The sequence below is a fragment of the Tachypleus tridentatus genome, chromosome 2 (assembly GCF_004210375.1).
Source record: "Tachypleus tridentatus isolate NWPU-2018 chromosome 2, ASM421037v1, whole genome shotgun sequence".
Taxonomy (NCBI): Eukaryota; Metazoa; Arthropoda; class Merostomata; order Xiphosura; family Limulidae; genus Tachypleus; species Tachypleus tridentatus.
This window is the reverse complement of record NC_134826.1, coordinates 141,478,266-141,498,454: the sequence shown is the minus strand read 5'-3', so window position 1 is coordinate 141,498,454 and position 20,189 is coordinate 141,478,266. Positions and strand designations below refer to the sequence as shown.

At 35.5% G+C, this 20,189-nt stretch overlaps 2 protein-coding genes across 2 annotated transcripts in view; both read right to left on the bottom strand.

Moving 5' to 3' along the window:
- LOC143245256 (GTPase-activating Rap/Ran-GAP domain-like protein 3) overlaps positions 1–20,189 on the bottom strand; it is a 661,441-nt gene that overhangs the window by 388,109 nt on the left and 253,143 nt on the right. The gene's annotated exons all lie outside the window — the stretch shown is intronic.
- LOC143236983 (uncharacterized) overlaps positions 1–20,189 on the bottom strand; it is a 34,962-nt gene that overhangs the window by 5,402 nt on the left and 9,371 nt on the right. Inside the window, 8 exon segments of the mRNA XM_076475740.1 lie at positions 4,125–4,206; positions 7,636–7,775; positions 9,317–9,450; positions 12,286–12,461; positions 14,116–14,264; positions 15,132–15,282; positions 15,285–15,363; positions 18,745–18,900. Coding sequence (XP_076331855.1) covers positions 4,125–4,206; positions 7,636–7,775; positions 9,317–9,450; positions 12,286–12,461; positions 14,116–14,264; positions 15,132–15,282; positions 15,285–15,363; positions 18,745–18,900 — 1,067 coding nt within the window.

Below are 20,189 nucleotides of genomic sequence, written 5' to 3'. Positions count from 1 at the left end.
CAAGAACACACCAAGAAACAGTGATTAAAAACTTAATTTAACGTTACAACAACAACCAGGAAACAGCGATTACAAACTTAATTTAACGTTACAACAACACACCAGAAAATAGCGATTACAAACTTAATTTAACGTTACAACAACACACCAGAAAATAGCGATTACAAACTTAATTTAAGGTTACAACAACAACCAGGAAAGAGCGATTTAAAAATAAATTTAACGTTACAACAACACACCAGGAAACAGCGATTACAAACTTAATTTAACGTTACAACAACACACCAGGAAACAGCGATTACAAACTTAATTTAATGTTACAACAACACACCAGAAAATAGCGATTACAAACTTAATTTAATGTTACAACAACACACCAGGAAACAGCGATTACAAACTTCATTTAACGTTACAACAACACACCAGAAAATAGCGATTACAAACTTAATTTAATGTTACAACAACACACCAGAAAATAGCGATTACAAACTTAATTTAACGTTACAACAACAACCAGGAAACAGCGATTTAAAAATAAATTTAACGTTATAACAACACACCAGGAAACAGCAATTACAAACTTAATTTAACGTTACAACAACACACCAGAAAATAGCGATTACAAACTTAATTTAATGTTACAACAACACACCAGGAAACAGCGATTACAAACTTAATTTAACGTTACAACAACACACCAGAAAACAATGATTAAAAACTTAATTTAATGTTACAACAACACACCAAGAAACAGTGATTAAAAACTTAATTTAACGTTACAACAACACACCAGAAAACAGTGATTACAAACTTAATTTAACGTTATAACAACACACCAGAAAACAGCGATTACAAACTTAATTTAATGTTACAACAACACACCAAGAAACAGTGATTAAAAACTTAATTTAACGTTACAATAACAACCAGGAAACAGCGATTACAAACTTTATTTAACGTTACAACAACACACCAGAAAATAGCGATTACAAACTTAATTTAAGGTTACAACAACAACCAGGAAACAGCGATTTAAAAATAAATTTAACGTTACAACAACACACCAGGAAACAGCGATTACAAACTTAATTTAACGTTACAACAACACACCAGGAAACAGCGATTACAAACTTAATTTAACGTTACAACAACACACCAAAAAACAGCGATTACAAACTTAATTTAACGTTACAACAACACACCAGAAAACAGTGATTACAAACTTAATTTAACGTTACAACAACACACCAGGAAACGTCGATTACAAACTTAATTTAATGTTACAACAACACACCAAGAAACAGCGATTACAAACTTAATTTAATGTTACAACAACACACCAAGAAACAGTGATTAAAAACTTAATTTAACGTTACAACAACACACCAGAAAACAGCGATTACAAACTTAATTTAACGTTACAACAACACACCAGGAAACAGCGATTACAAACTTAATTTAACGTTACAACAACACACCAAGAAACAGCGATTACAAACTTAATTTAATGTTACAACAACACACCAGAAAACAGTGATTACAAACTTAATTTAACGTTACAACAACACACCAGAAAACAGTGATTACAAACTTAATTTAACGTTACAACAACACACCAGGAAACGTCGATTACAAACTTAATTTAATGTTACAACAACACACCAAGAAACAGTGATTACAAACTTAATTTAACGTTACAACAACACACCAGGAAACGTCGATTACAAACTTAATTTAATGTTACAACAACACACCAAGAAACAGCGATTACAAACTTAATTTAATGTTACAACAACACACCAAGAAACAGTGATTAAAAACTTAATTTAACGTTACAACAACACACCAGAAAATAGCGATTACAAACTTAATTTAACGTTACAACAACACACCAGAAAATAGCGATTACAAACTTAATTTAAGGTTACAACAACAACCAGGAAACAGCGATTTAAAAATAAATTTAACGTTACAACAACACACCAGGAAACAGCGATTACAAACTTAATTTAACGTTACAACAACACACCAGGAAACAGCGATTACAAACTTAATTTAATGTTACAACAACACACCAGAAAATAGCGATTACAAACTTAATTTAATGTTACAACAACACACCAGGAAACAGCGATTACAAACTTCATTTAACGTTACAACAACACACCAGAAAATAGCGATTACAAACTTAATTTAATGTTACAACAACACACCAGAAAATAGCGATTACAAACTTAATTTAACGTTACAACAACAACCAGGAAACAGCGATTTAAAAATAAATTTAACGTTATAACAACACACCAGGAAACAGCGATTACAAACTTAATTTAACGTTACAACAACACACCAGAAAATAGCGATTACAAACTTAATTTAATGTTACAACAACACACCAGGAAACAGCGATTACAAACTTAATTTAATGTTACAACAACACACCAGGAAACAGCGATTACAAACTTAATTTAACGTTACAACAACACACCAGAAAACAGTGATTAAAAACTTAATTTAATGTTACAACAACACACCAGGAAACAGCGATTACAAACTTAATTTAACGTTACAACAACACACCAGAAAACAGTGATTAAAAACTTAATTTAATGTTACAACAACACACCAGGAAACAGCGATTACAAACTTAATTTAACGTTACAACAACACACCAGAAAACAGTGATTAAAAACTTAATTTAATGTTACAACAACACACCAAGAAACAAGGATTAAAAACTTAATTTAACGTTACAACAACACACCAGAAAACAGCGATTACAAACTTAATTTAACGTTATAACAACACACCAAGAAACAGCGATTACAAACTTAATTTAATGTTACAACAACACACCAAGAAACAGTGATTAAAAACTTAATTTAACGTTACAACAACACACCAGGAAACAGCGATTACAAACTTCATTTAACGTTACAACAACACACCAGAAAATAGCGATTACAAACTTAATTTAACGTTACAACAACACACCAGGAAACAGCGATTACAAACTTAATTTAACGTTACAAGAAGACACCAAGAAACAGTGATTAAAAACTTAATTTAACGTTACAACAACACACCAGAAAATAGCGATTACAAACTTAATTTAAGGTTACAACAACAACCAGGAAACAGCGATTTAAAAATAAATTTAACGTTACAACAACACACCAGGAAACAGCGATTACAAACTCAATTTAATGTTACAACAACACACCAGAAAATAGCGATTACAAACTTAATTTAACGTTACAACAACACACCAGAAAACAGTGATTAAAAACTTAATTTAATGTTACAACAACACACCAAGAAACAGTGATTAAAAACTTAATTTAACGTTACAACAACACACCAGAAAACAGTGATTACAACTTAATTTAACGTTATAACAACACACCAGAAAACAGCGATTACAAACTTAATTTAATGTTACAACAACACACCAAGAAACAGTGATTAAAAACTTAATTTAACGTTACAATAACACACCAGAAAACAGCAATTGTAAACTTCATTGATTTACAATTGATGAGATAAACAAATAAATCTACTTATTCAAATGAGTAATTTTTGTGTTGAAATGTAAATATTAATATACAGTGTCACACACGTTTAATTAATCGTAACAAAGATGAATATTGTATTCTATAAACGACTGAGAGAAACCACATGTGGGTACTTGTCGACCACTAGTTTTCTATATTATGATATAAATAAAAATGATGGAATCTCAAATAGCCGCGGTTGTAATTTGATCCCATATTGGTTAAGAGATAGACCTAAGACCTCAAGGTTTGCACTCGAAAGAAACTTGAAGCCATGCTATGAGTCGCTATACCGCAGTTAAATAGGAGGAGATTTTCCATATCCGCAGCTGTAATTATATCTCAAACCAATCAAGAAATGAGATTATGAGCTAAAAGTTTGCACTCGGAAAAGAAAAAAAGTGAAAGTTATTCTTTGAGCCGCTATGCTATAGATAAGAAGAAACCGATTTACAAATGCTTGAAAATATAAATTAAAAGGAACTTTCAAACTTAGATCGTGGGAAGTAAACATTCAAAATGAGACTAAACAAACTAACCACTGAACAAACAAATAAAAATACTTTTTACCCATCTTTGTCTATTATCGTAAACACACTTCTTCCATCTTTTGCCATAGCCACACAACTTCTGGCGAAGATTCCATAAGGACCTACGTTAAAAGATCAGACTAGCTCGAACTATTGTTCAAAAAATGAGAGATATACAATCAATCAAATCATTGCGTTAATTTTACAGTTATTCTAGTTTCACGTCCTAATGTTGTAACAAAAAAGTCAAAAGGTCAAATAAATGCATCTTAAGATATTCTAAAAATGTATATATATATATATATATATTTTTTGTCTTTTAAACAACGTGAAAAGAAAGAATCCAAAACACAGGATTTATGGAAGTAAAAATTACATCTTAGCCCTATTATTTTACTTTTGTTGTTGTTTTATCTCGACTTTTAGGGGTTCACATAAGTTTCTCTACTAGATGTTTTCGAAACTAGTTCAACCAGTTCCTTACACAAAACTGTGATTTCAAGACACCGAGATGGCACGTGCGACTCGTAATCTGAGGGTCGTGGGTTCGAATCCAGGTCGCACCAAACATGCTCGCCCTATCAGCCGTGGGGGCGTTATAACGTGACGGTCAATCCCACTATTCGTTGGTAAAAGACTAGCCCAAGAGGTGGCGGTAGGTGGTGATGACTAGTTGCCTTCCCTCTATTCTTACACTGCTAAATTAGGGACGGCTAGCGCAGATAGCTCTCGAGTACACTTGCGCGAAATTCAAAACAAAAGAGTGTCATATCTTACACGACGACACCATATGATACCAGGTCTTCCATGACCGCACTGTATGATGTGAGACTTTACCTGACGGCACCATACGATACCAGGTCTTACATGACGGCACTGTATGAAGTCAGACTTTACCTGACGGCACCATACGATACCAGGTCTTACATGACGGCACTGTATGATGTGAGACTTTACCTGACGGCACCATACGATACCAGGTCTTACATGACGGCACTGTATGAAGTCAGACTTTACCTGACGGCACCATACGATACCAGGTCTTACATGACGGCACTGTATGATGTGAGACTTTACCTGACGGCACCATACGATACCAGGTCTTACATGACGGCACTGTATGATATAAGACTTTATATGAAGGCACCATACGATGTCATGTCTTACATGACGGCACTGTATGATGTAAGACTTTATATGAAGGCACCATACGATACCAGGTCTTACTTGACGACACTGTATGAAGTCAGACTTTACCTGACGGCACCATACGATACCAGGTCTTACATGACGGCACTGTATGAAGTCAGACTTTACCTGACGGCACCATACGATACCAGGTCTTACATGACGGCACTGTATGATGTGAGACTTTACCTGACGGCACCATACGATACCAGGTCTTACATGACAGCACTGTATGACGTGAGACTTTACCTGACGGCACCATACGATACCAGGTCTTACATGACGGCACTGTATGATATAAGACTTTATATGAAGGCACCATACGATGTCATGTCTTACATGACGGCACTGTATGATGTAAGACTTTATATGAAGGCACCATACGATACCAGGTCTTACTTGACGACACTGTATGAAGTCAGACTTTACCTGACGGCACCATACGATACCAGGTCTTACATGACGGCACTGTATGATATAAGACTTTATATGAAGGCACCATACGATGTCATGTCTTACATGACGGCACTGTATGATGTAAGACTTTTATATGAAGGCACCATACGACTCAGGTCTTACTTGACGACACTGTATGAAGTCAGACTTTACCTGACGGCACCATACGATACCAGGTCTTACATGACGGCACTGTATGATATAAGACTTTATATGAAGGCACCATACGATGTCATGTCTTACATGACGGCACTGTATGATGTAAGACTTTATATGAAGGCACCATACGATACCAGGTCTTACTTGACGACACTGTATGAAGTCAGACTTTACCTGACGGCACCATACGATACCATGTCTTACATGACGGCACTGTATGAAGTCAGACTTTACCTGACGGCACCATACGATACCAGGTCTTACATGACGGCACTGTATGATGTGAGACTTTACCTGACGGCACCATACGATACCAGGTCTTACATGACGGCACTGTATGATGTGAGACTTTACCTGACGGCACCATACGATACCAGGTCTTACATGACGGCACTGTATGATGTAAGACTTTATATGAAGGCACCATACGATGTCATGTCTTACATGACGACACTGTATGAAGTCAGACTTTACCTGACGGCACCATACGATACCAGGTCTTACATGACGACACTGTATGAAGTCAGACTTTACCTGACGGCACCATACGATACCAGGTCTTATTTGACGGCACTGTATGAAGTCAGACTTTACCTGACGGCACCATACGATACCAGGTTTTACTTGACGACACTGTATGAAGTCAGACTTTACCTGACGGCACCATATGATACCAGGTCTTACATGACGGCACTGTATGAAGTCAGACTTTACCTGACGGCACCATACGATACCAGGTCTTACATGACGGCACTGTATAAAGTCAGACTTTACCTGACGGCACCATACGATACCAGATCTTACATGACAGCACTATATAATCCTATATTATATCACTTCACTATTACTTTTTAGTAGCTGTATATTTCTTTCAAGAAGAAGTGCAATCGGTTTACTCATTCATGTAGAAAGATATTAAAATTTAAATTTAATCCAAGTTACCGCTACGATATTTAAAGTTTGAACCTGAAAGGTCAGATGAGAGACCAGTATGGTTTAGATATAACGTTATCCTTAATGCTGGTCATAAAGAAGACATCCACTCAGAAGTAGCCAACTCTTATTACGTAGCTATCCGTAACCAAACAGTGGAACTAGACAAGTCATCATAACTCCACAACCACTAGAAACCTGGAGCGTACTCAATAGTATGTCACTGCTCGAGCTTCGGACCTTACAATCCTAGTTATATATCTATGGAATTATTAAACCATAGAGCTAGAAATCAAGTGACTTACGTTTACCAAAATAAGAGTTAGAACCTAACAGACTGACAACAAACATACTTCACTGGTGTCTAGTTCTGATTACGAAAGGGTAAAAATAAAAAGAGTGTGTGTATGTTCTTTGTAGCAAAACCACATGGGATTGTCTGCTGTGTCAACCGAGGAGAACTGAACCCACAATTTTAGTGTTATATGTCCGATGACTTTCCGCTGTCCCTACGAAGGGCTAAACTGAACGGTCATAGCTCTGTTACTACCCCGAATAAAATATATGTTTTACTGATCTCTATTTCTAAATACTAAAGGATCAAAATACGTATTTGTCGGTTCCAAACAAACCACAAGCATCGTTTCAAATGTTTTCCTTATTTTCTGTCAAAATGTCAGTGCATTCGTTCGTTATCAGATGAGATAGTTCAGTGTTTTGTATGTTACACATAACTTTAAAGAATATTTCTTTGTTCTTGGTTTATTTCAAGAACAATAAACATGGATTTTCTTGCATTAAAAGCTGTTACTCACTCGTTGCTGGAATCTCAATTCTGAAGGTCAGCTTATCACCAATCCGGACAGTAGTGGCTTCTCTACCGCTCTGCATTAGAATATGGATAGATGGCGCTGGGGCTTCAGGTGCATCTGCGAGGTGTGTCATATCCATATCTCTAACACGAATAATCATATGATTAGTTACATATAATTACTAATATATAAAAAAAGCACGTGCACTGGCTAAAGTGTGCGGGTTTTACATTAAAATAAGTGGTGTTAGTATTACGATTTGTATGTACTCGATATAAACGTGAATAACCGATGTTTGGATCTGAAAAACTAATAAACATTTAAACAGGATAATTATAGACAGTTTCGTATCTAGTGAGGTTTAATATTAGTGCATAAACAAAAGATTATGCTGTACAAATAGTTGTATTTTAGAATGGATTTTTTTTTGTTGCACAAAGATACACAATTAGCTATCTTTATTGCATCGCACTACGGATATCGAAATCCAATTTTTCAGGTTATAAGTTATTGGACTTACCGCTGGTGGTATGAACCATTCAACTAGCGTTTTGTTCCTGTCCATAATTAACATTTACGTGTATCCAACTATGGTTCAACAGTAAGCTGTGAGCTTGTAATGGTAAAAAGGAGGATTCGATTCCCGCATTAGTCAAAAGGCATATAGAATATTGTGTAGACCTGTGCTTAAAAACTAACCAATCTAAAAATTAATCGGTTTTAAGATGTATCCATATTTAAGATGATTTACCATCAATTTATAATTATACAGTATCAACAGAGCCATGAAAACACAATAACTAGAATTACTGAATTCGGTTTGGCCCCGGCATGGCCAGGTGGGTTAAGGCGTTCGACTCGTAATCCGAGGGTCGCGAGTTCGAATCCCGATCGCACCAAATATGCTCGCCCTTTAAGCCTTTAGTCTTATACTGCTAAATTAGGGACGGTTAGCGCAGATATCCATCGAGTAGCTTTACGCGAAATTCCAAACAAACAAACAAAAATTAAATTAAGGGGAGACATGTTTCTAAGGGGAGCTATGTTTCTTTATAAGCTAAAAGCTTCTTGATTTGTGTGTGTGTGTGTGAAATGTTGGTACTTAAAACATTTTCAGTAAAGTTCAGATGTTACTTGTGAGGGGGCGTCATTTATGTCAAAAAATTTGAAGAATTTTCATTGAACTAAAACGTTTTACAAACCATAACTTATTATCCAAACCCAATAGAAGACACTCTCAATGGAAATGGCCTACACTAATAGGCCCCGGCATGGCCAGGTGGTTAAGGCACTCGACTTTTAATCCGAGGATCGTGGGTCAAATCCCTGTGGCACCAAACATGCTCGCCCATTCAGCCGTGGGGACGTTATAATGTTCGGTCAAACGCACTATTCGTTTATAAAAAAGTAGCCCAAGAGTTGGCGGTGGGTGGTGATGACTAGCTGCCTTCCCTCTAGTCTTACACTGCTAAATTAGGGACGGCTAGCGCAGATAGCCCTCGTGTAGCTCTACGCGAAATTCAAAAAACAAAGAAACAAACAAATTTTACTAATTTTAGTACAACAAATTTAATACTAATTATCTTATAATCATGCCAAAAATGAATAATAAATCTTGATTTCACCGGATCCTTCATGAGCAACAAGAAGAAAAGATATTAAAACAAGGGTAAACCATACTCACCCGACAGGCATCATTCCGAACGACACATTTTTAGACGTTGTTTCGTAGGTGCAACGTATGTTATAGACCTTGTCTGATTTCGTCATGACGAAACTGTGATGTTGTAGCACGACAGTGTTAGTAAACGCTCCCGCCTTGAGAGAAAAAAAAATTACTTTCAACTTAATCACGTGAATGTCGTGTAAATTCTGTAATACATTACTACAAACTGAATAAATACAGCATGGTCTATAATAATAAACTCTTGGAAAATCTCCTTATCAGAGAAGCCTGGGCATGGCCAGGTGGTTAAGACACTCGACTATGTAATCTGACAGTCGCGGGTTCGAATCCCCGTTACACCAAACATGCTCGCCTTTTCAGCCGTGGGGGCGTTATAACGTGTCGATCAATCCCACTATTCGTTGGTAAAAGAATAGCAGTTGGCGGTGGATGGTGATGACTAGTTGACTTTCCTCTAGCCTTACACTGGAAAATTAGGGACGGCTAGCACAGAGAGCCCTCGTGTAGCTTTGCGCGAAATTAAAAAAACAAACAAACTTTATCAGGGCTTGTATACTTCGTATTCCATATTGACTCGCTATCAAAAAGTTTAGTTTTCATGGAACTAGTAGCTGTTTAGTGATAGTCTCATTTCGTTTGCTGTTGTTCGAAGGTTTGGTAGTTACATTTGAGCATTACAACGCGTGGTATGTGAACTATATTAGGTTCTTTTTAACTTAGATAGCTAGACATGAAATTGCCCTTACAGTAGTTAAGACATGTGATTAATTTGCTAGCGTTCTAGCTACTCTTTGTCGAAAGTCACTCTCACCCTATGACTGAGCGATTTAACATCACTTAGTTCAGTTCTGAGATCAACAGTGCAGATAAAGGTCTGATAGCGACTAGCGGCTACACTCACCCTATTCTTACTTACAAAATGACCAGAAGTAGCGTGGGTAGTTTACTAGTCAGTTTTATTTCTTATCATAACTCCATACAGATACACAGAATAGTTCTGTCGTGCGGTTGTCTCTTTGGTTCAGATTGATTTCAAACCAATATTACATTGCACTCTGTTTTCACAGCTTCTGTTATCGTCACCTGGATCAGAAACAGAATTTATTTTAACTAGCACTTTGGTTGTTTTGCACTCTTTGTTTGCCACTGTATTTTGTTATTCTTACGCACTTTGCTGTTCTTGCCGCACTTTGATTGTTCTTACCTTTACCTTGCTATTCTTGCCTGCACTTTATTATTCTTGCCTGCATTTTGTTATTCTTACCTGCGGCTTATTCTTTCCCGCCGCACTAATTCTGCTATTCCCGCATTTTATTGTTCTTGCCTTTATTCTTTTGCTACTTCTTGCCGCTTTGATTGTTCTTTGACTGCCTTACCTTTGTTATTCTTACCTGCGGCTTTGCTTATTCTTGCCTGCATTTTGCTATTCTTGCCTGCGGCTGCTATTCTTGCCTGCACCTTTGTTGTTATTATTCTGCTTTGCTGTTCTTGCCGCAGCTGATTTTCAGCCTATATCTTGCTGCTCTTTATTATGCCTTTTCTTGTTCCATTTTTACTTATTCTTATTCTGCTAGCCTTTATTTTTTATTCTTACCTTTTCTTATACGCTTTTTATTGCCTTACCTACCTGCCTTATTTGCTTTATTCTTGCCTGCATTTTCGTCTATCTTGCTTGCCATTTTTCTTATTCTTGCCTATTTTTATTATTCTTGCCTTACCTATTCTTACTACTCTTTATTCTTGCTCTACTTTTGCTATTCTTGCCTGCCCCTTATTATTATTCATTCTTACTCCTTTCTTATGTTTTGCCATTTTGCTTACTTTTTACTGCTTTTTACTATTCTTGCCTGATTATTATTATTATACCGCTTGTTCTTACCTACTTTTATTATTTTACGCTTTTGTTATACCTTTGATTCTTGTCTGCCGCCGCTACTGCTCTTGCTGCTTCACGGTATTATTCTTGCCTACCTTTACTATTCTTACCTGCGACATAAATTAGAATATCTGATAACATCATAAGTATACAGCCTTTAATTATTATCTGTTACAAAATAACGATCTTACTGTATAATGTTATTTGTTGTCCAGTCTTTTAATACGAGTGTATGTGTTTTCTTACAGCAAAGCCACATCGGGCTATCTGCTGAGTCCACCGACGGGAATCAAATCCCTGATTTATCGCTGTACTAAATAAAAAATAGTGTACGTTAGAATTGTTCCAAATGCTTGAGGACTCCAAAATTCGTCATTTTTTAAGTTAATTCATTTCGAATGTTGATGAACAAGTTTGGTGTGATGATAACGAAATAGTTAAGTGTCGAGTTAAATACTTAACTAAGAGTTCTTTGCATTTTTTTTATATTAATAACTTACAGCTGTGATGTGTAACCCACAGTTGGTTCTCTTAAGCTTTCGGATAATAACTGGAAAACTGCTAATAATTAGTATAAATTGGAGTCGCAGCTGTTGGATTTGTTTACATGGAATTGTTTTATTTGGAATATATTACGTATTACTCGAAACGACAATCAGATATCCGTTAAATTAACTTTTTATCAATTTCAGAAATTACGTCACTAACAACTCGAAGTAAATAACACTTTTTCAATACGGAAAGATTATGAAAAGGTATATCCGAAGAAAACCATGTATTCATTTCCTTTGGTCCAACGGTTTGCTTTAATAAAATTTAAATTCGGATGTGCATGAGATGTCTACTTAAGATTACAGTAAGCCTACCGCTGACTCGGTATTAGAGTAGGTTTACCGCTGACTCAGTATTAGAGTAGGTTTACCGCTGACTCAGTATTACAGTAGGTTTACCGCTGACTCAGTGTTATAGTAGGCTTACCGCTGACTTAGTGTTACAGTAGGCCTACCGCTGACTCAGTATTACAGTAGGCTTACCGCTGACTCAGTGTTACTGTAGGCTTACCGCTGACTTAGTGTTACAGTTGGCTTACCGCTGACTCGGTGTTACAGTCTTGGTCCTTCAGTGATACATCCAGCTGAAACTGTTGGTCGTTGTGGACATTCGCTCGACATGTTTCACTTCTACCTAAAGCGTAGATTTGTCCGTGAAAGGGTTTGTTGGTTCGGACAAAGACGACCATTTTGACATCTGTGCACTGGATTGATACTGGACGATAAGTGAAGTAAATCAGGCTCTAAATCCTCGAATAACATCATTATATTACAGAAGAATGTCGATATTTATATAGACCCACTTTCGTCTTTTCATTTAAACATCGTTTTTAAAAGTAAGGGAAGTTCTCAGTGGTCTAGCTACAAGAAAATCTACTAGCCCTAAAGGAGATATGTAACAAACATGTATTAGCCCTAATGGAGGTAGGTAATAAACAGAACCATCTTATGTCATCCGTTGTGCCTAACAACTTCTGATTAATAATTGTATACCTTTATCTAGGTTCAGATAATATATAAGTTATACAAAAGGCTTAACTTTACTTCATAGTTCCTAAGTAAACATATCATTTCTTTACTCAAAGTTAACTACAAGATATTTTATATTTAGTCAACGGGAATGAATTGTGCTCATTGTAAATTTTTTTTTCACCAGTATAAGTTATCTAATTAGGCTAGATTTGGAATCTGGTATAGTTCAACAGTTAAGGCATTCAACTCCCAATCTGCGAGTCGTGAGTTCGAATCCTGTCACCAGCACGCTTGTCCTTTCAGCTGTAGGGGAACTCTAATACGAGAGTCAATACCACTTTTTGTTTGTAAAGAGTAGCGCAACAGTTGGCAGTAGATACTGTTGAATGACAACGTTGCTTTTAGTTTATAACTTCTAAATTATGACAGTTAACGCAGATGGCCTTCGGGTAGTTTTACGTGAAATTCAACAAACAAGCAAACAGCTGATTCGATATAAAGAACTCTCCTCGGTAAAAGTTCCATGGCCAAGTGGGTCGAGTACTCAACTGGCAATCTGTGATTTGCTAGTTCGAATCTCCATCCCACCCAAAATACTCGCACTTTCAGCCACAGGGACGTTATAATGTTTCGGTCATCCCTACTATATTTGGCGGTTGGAGGTAATGAGTAGCTGCTTTCCATCATGTGTTTCATTACTAAATTAGGGTAACTAGTGCGGATACCTCACGTGCAGCTTTGGTTGAAATTCAAAAACAAACCGGTACGAGCTATTGAAAATTATTTTTGGCAGTCAGAGTTAAGTGGCTCGGCATGGCCAGGTGGGTTAAGGTGTTCGACCCCTAATTTGAGGGTCGCGGGTTCGAATCCCGGTCGCACCAAACATGCTCGCCCTCCCAGCCGTGGGAGCGTTATAATGTGACGGTCAATCCCACTATTCGTTGGTAAAAAGAGTAGCCCAAGAGTTGGCGGTGGGTGGTGATAACTAGCTGCCTTCCCTCTAGTCTTACACTGCTAAATTAGGGACGGCTAGCGCAGATAGCCCTCGAGTACCTTTGCGCGAAATTCACAACAAACAAACAGAGTTAAGTACATATCTCTTTATGACTGGAACAGAATAGTGTTAAGTTTTCATTGTTTACTAGAACATGAGCAAAAGAAATCTAGACAAACGCTTTCTCTCTTTAAAACTAAGACAGTACAATTCAAAGATAATTAAAGACAAATTTGCTAGTTTATAAATTACATGATTACCGGTGGATAAGGATCGTAAAGTTAGTTTCACCAACTCTAAAATATATTTAAACTAAGAAATGTTAAAGGTTTTAAGTATAAATTACTTTGAAATTATTACCATATTATACTTTTTTTGTTTGCTTTAAATAAAAAATAGTTACCGTCGTAGCAAAATCCATAATCATCACACGAGGGGTCGCCACTACTGGAAGCAGCCACTTGTGAATTTGATGTCTTCTGTGATCCAGTTCCACCAGAAGGTGGTATTCGAAACGTTGGTATTCTATTTTCTTCAAATTCTTGTGTACCGCTGCTAACTAATGAAAACATGTAGTTTGTCGTTTATTGTTATATAATAAATTCGTCATGCTACTGAGTTTCTCTTTATGTCGCGAAAGTTAATGTGATAATTCTTCTGGGGAGTTTTAACCATTATAATCATTAATAGTTTCAATAATAAATAAATATATATATAACTTTGTTTTACACGATCTGCTAACGAGTTTCTCTTCATCTAAATGCCCTGCTAAGAAATTGAAATACATGCGTTCCTTGCTTCTGGCCTGGCATGGCCGGGTGGATTAAGGGACTCGACTCGTAATCCGAGGGTCACGGGTTCGCATCCCCGTCACGCCAAACATGCTCGCCCTTTCAGCCGTGGGGGCGTTATAATGTTACGGTCAATCCCACTATTCGTTGGTAAAAGAGTAACCAGAGAGTTGGCGGTGGGTGATGATGACTAGCTGCCTTCCCTCTAGTCTTACACTTCTAAATTAGAGGCGGCTATCGCTGATAGCCCTTGTGTAGCTTTGCGTGAAGTTCAAAACAAACCAAACTCTTGGTTAAAGTCCATTACACCTTTAGGATTATCGCTTAGTTCACTTTCAAGGGTATAAGTTACGCTTATATCATATAGAGATTACAAAGCAAAATTACAAAGCTAATAACCCACAATCTTCTCATTTATTCTAGGTTGACGCTTATTGGAGATTTCGAACTCTTGCTTGAAGACATCGATGTAATTCTGACGTTTGAAGATGGACTAAATAATAGTTGAAAACTGCAAAGAACTTCAACAAAGATTATATGAACAAAACATTACTGTTTCTTTGTTATTATAAACGTGTTTTTATTGTTATTTCTGGAAGACCTGCCTTGCAGGATTTCGAGTTATAACTTACTTGTGCAAGCAGTTTCTAGATATATTCCAGAACGATCCCAGAGGTCAAGTAGAGGGATTGGACTAGGAACAAAATAGGTGTCTTTTCCATCTGGAAACATCACGTGATCTATATGATACAAAGCACAGTTGGGTGACCTTTACGAACATTCGGTGAGTATAACACTGATCGACAGATGAATTCCTTTTCCGAACTGCACATCAGTAGACAGTTTTCCTTGTTGTGAACCTAATGGAAATGTTTCGAAGTGTAAGTACAAACACAGGGTTTTCTATCCAGAGATTAGTTATAATCTGAATAAGACTTCCCAAGTGCAATAGATGGAAATATTTGAAAAATCTCGTGCATGTTATAGTAATCCATTATAAAATGTGTAAATAAGATTAGATTAGCATAAGGATTAGTGGTCAGTTTTTTTTAAATATTGTTAAAATCATCCAATAATTAAATTTAGTTTATAAACATTTATGGTTCTCAAGTGGATACTTCTGGCACTTTTCTGTTGTTTGGTGTTCTCAACCAATAATCTAATAATTGTTAACCCTCATTAATATCAGTGAGATGATTTATTTACCAAATAATGATATCTAATTATTGTTAACCCTCATTAATATCAGTTAGATTATTTATTTACCAAATAATGATATCTAATTATTGTTAACCCTCATTAATATCAGTTAGATGATTTATTTACCAAATAATGATATCTAATAATTGTTAACCCTCATTAATATCAGTTAGATGCTTTATTTACAAAATAATGATATCTAATAATTGTTAACCCTCATTAATATCAGTTATATGCTTTTATTTACCAAATAATGATATCTAATTATTGTTAACCCTCATTAATATCGGTTAGATGATTTATTTACCAAATAATGATATCTAATAATTGTTAACCCTCATTAATATCAGTGAGATGATTTATTTACCAAATAATGATATCTAATTATTGTTAACCCTCATTAATATCAGTTAGATGATTTATTTACCAAATAATGATATCTAATAATTAATTGTTAACCCTCATTAATATCAGTGAGATGATTTATTTACCAAATAATAATATCTAATAATTGTTAACCCTCATTAATATCAGTTAGATGATTTATTTACCAAATAATGATAATAGTAATTTTAAACAAAATTGCATCAATCAATATAATTTTAAAATGTTTTACAGTAATAACTAGAATTTACTGAATACCTTTTCAATGTTTGGTTAGGTTCTATAAACTAAAACCATTGAATAGTACTATATCAAAACCATGTTAAATATTTGTTTGGGCGGTTGTGATTTATAACTTCAATGAACTATACTGTGATTTCTCTTGCCTTCATGCTACACTAATGAAGTACCACGATTTAATAAGGGTTTAGTCAAAGGATTACACCTCAATAAGGATTTACCTGTAGGAATGGTCTACATGTCAGGACATTACACCTCAATATAGATTTACCTCTAAGAATGATTGACAAACCAGGACATAACACCTCAATAAGGATTTACCTGTAGGAATGATTGACACACGAGCAAATAACACCTCAATAAAGATTTACCTGTAAGAGTGTTTGATAAATCAGGGCATTACGTCTGAATAGGGGTTTAATACCCGTAGAAGTAACAGAATAGGGGTGAGGTATATATGTGACTAAACAGTGATATAAATAATATACTTAGTGATATGATTTAAACTTAGAGATAATCAGAATCAATACTTTACTGGTAGCTGAAAGCAATACTTAGTGATATGATTTAAACTTAGAGATAATCAGAATCAATACTTTACTGGTAGCTGAGAGCAATCTTGGTCCTAAATTATAATTATATTATCCAAATAACAAGACAGAAGCTCTTCCATGAGACGTTGTTAAAAAATCTGCAAACTAAGATCCATGAAAGAAAGACATGACTGTTTTGGATCCACAAAAGTAAATCCCGTGGATCTCTCATTTCACAAGCTTGAGTAAATAATTTTAGAGTCTTAGAAACACTGCTTTCAAGAATCCATTAGTACACAAATAAACAAAAAGTTATATGTTATCATACCGGTAAACCAATGTGAGAAACTGAAATACCACAACGAAACGAGCTAGAGACATGGGTTTCAAAGAGGTTTGACGGTATTCAACAATAATATATAGAACACTAATTACAAACACATTGTTAAACTATTGTTGCTAAAGAATTCTGGTAAAGAGAAACAGATGGGAGAAAATGTTGTGTTTAAGTTACCATAACAACGGGTCTTCCACCTTGTTGACATTCTTGGTAATGTAAAGAGAAATGGATAAATCACAGTAGAAGAGGCCTGAGAACCAGAGTACCTTAGAAATGTGCACTGCTCTGAAGTGTTGGGACTGAGCGACGAGAGTAACAATGAGTCCTGTAATCTTCAGCAACATTTTAACTCACCTTGACAACAAGGAGCATTACGGATTAACAAAGCGGATATTGCAATGGTAACACTGAGTTCCTGTTTTAACAGGAGGACAATATTTAGTAGGGAGAGGAAATATTTAAAAAATATATCACAGGAAAAATTAACAGTTTAAATAACAAAACTTCCAACAGAAACAAGAGAGAGATGACATAACGTAAAGAAAACATTTCGACAAAGCTGGGAAAACAGACGATTAAAGAAAAATTAAAATTGAAAACTAAGAAAGCAGATAATATAAATGATATAAAACCATATATATTTAGGAATAACTTGTAAATAAATAAAGACAAATATTAGATATCCAAATATTATAAGTAAAGTTAACTTCACAGTATTTCATACGACATCCAATTGATCCAATTGGTGGGGCGTTTGAGTTTTTTCACAAATAAAAGTTACTTTTACTTATTTGTTGTTTTTTGGACATGAGTGCAGATTAATGTACATGAAACTTTACATGTGGTCATTTTAGGTTTCTGCAACAGATGACTACTCCGACAAATATCGGAGTATATTCGTAGTGGTATATTAGCTATTTCAATAAGGAACCTGTGCAAAGAGCGTTTCGATATTGTGTCCAGGAATTGGGTCAAAAGGCCATCTGAAGAGGTCACCTGTTTTAACCAGTCCCATCACTACTTAGTAGAGTTTTTTTTCTGTTAGTCAGTCAGTTATCATTACAACCACGCTACATAAGGGACAGTTAACGTTGTAATTTATACTGTCATGAAACCGAACACTTTCTGGAGACGTGAGGATGTACATCTCGTCTATAGATGGATACTTACAACAAATCCTATAATCTAGTCCTAGTGCTAAAGTTTATCAATTGTCTATAGTGGATTACTTATCGCAACTCCTATCATCTTGTCCTAGTGTTAATGGAACTGTGTAACATTTGACTTGATAATGAATATCGTGGTAGGAAACAACCGAACTTTGTTGTGATTATCGAATTACTTGCAAGGCGAGGTTCAATGTTAAACATTCACAGATTTTTGTCTTTGTGTTTAAAATGCTCTGAATAAGCGCATTTACAAAACAAAACAAAACAAAACCAATAAAAACCTTCAACTTTCGAGACGATTTACAAGATACTTAACCAATATTTACCATAAATTATGATCAAAAGTTTCACATCAACGATACAAAGTTACTTTACCAAAAGCTCTTTGTCTGAGTAGTAATAAAGGCCTACGAAGCGTGCCAAAGATGATTGAGGAAGATCGACTTGTAAGAAACTGTAACTTCTTCCTTCTCTATTGCATGTCTCTTCAGCTGTGTATTTCAAAAGCAAATTGGTCAAATTATCGGTTGTCTAAATACAACAAAATGTGATATACGATTTTAGCTAAATTGTAACCCTACTAGATTTGTTTTTATTTAAAAAGATAAACAAAACAATAAAACTGGTAAGAGCACATCTTCCAAATAATGAATAAAAAAAGAGGACTCTTTAAAAGAACCATTTTATATTTACTTAAGGATCTAATCTCAGAAATATTGTTCAGTTTAGTTGTGATAACGGTAAATTAATTCTTTGACTACAACATAATTTGTGTTTTTCTGAAGAAGTGTAAACAGGAATCAAGTGGGATTCAACACTCGATTTTGAAAACTTAGCCAATCAAAATGCTGCTGACAACTCCTAATCTTTGCCTTTAAATCACGTCGATTGTAACTTGAGATTTCTATGCCTAAATAGTTAATTTTCATGAGAACGTTTAAAGTCATAGATCCTGACGTCTTTGTTTCAAATCTGTCATGGAAGAAGCGGAAAGTAAACGCGTATGGTAAACCATAAGGGCCAAATCGAATTGATCTAAATCGTAGCCAATCATCTTATAGATTTCAATCACATGATGCAAATCAAAATTTGGACAACGAGGACATAACGAGTTGACTCGATGCGTTCTGGGACTTCTGCAATGAAACGTTATTGTTCTGTGGGCTATCAATCATGGGGCCATAACGCATTGATTCAACGTGTAGTCGAAATTGTCTCCATTTCTTAATTGAAAACCACGTTATCATTGGCTTTTCTGCTTTGAATAATACGTTATTACCCTGCTGGCTATCAATCGCAGCTCCTTTAATAAAGGTTTTGCTTTGCTTTAAAAAAATTATGCCAAACGAATCTACAGTTACTGAATCAGCCAATAAAATATCTGTATCAAAACGTTGCCTCTTAAACAGTTTGAAGTTTTCTAGATATCCAGTGTTTTTATGTATTAATTTGTATTTAATATCAACAGTTTTGTATTCGTAATTATTTCTTAAATCGGATCTCTTCTTCCCGGTAGTTCAACGGCCTTATAACGCGAAAGACTGAGCTTCGATACCCACGTTAGGTACAGCACAAATACCTCATTCTGTGAGTTTGTGATTTACAACAAACAAACAACCTTTAGTTCAAGTTTTGTTTGTTTGTTTTTTTAATTTCGCGCAAAGCTACACAATAGCTATCCGCGCTAGTCTTCCTAATTTAGCACAATAAGACTGGAGGGAAGACAGCTAGTCATCACCACCCACCGCCAAATCTTGAACTACTCTTTTGCCAAATAATAGTGGGATTGACCGTCACATTATAATGTCCCCTCGGCTAAA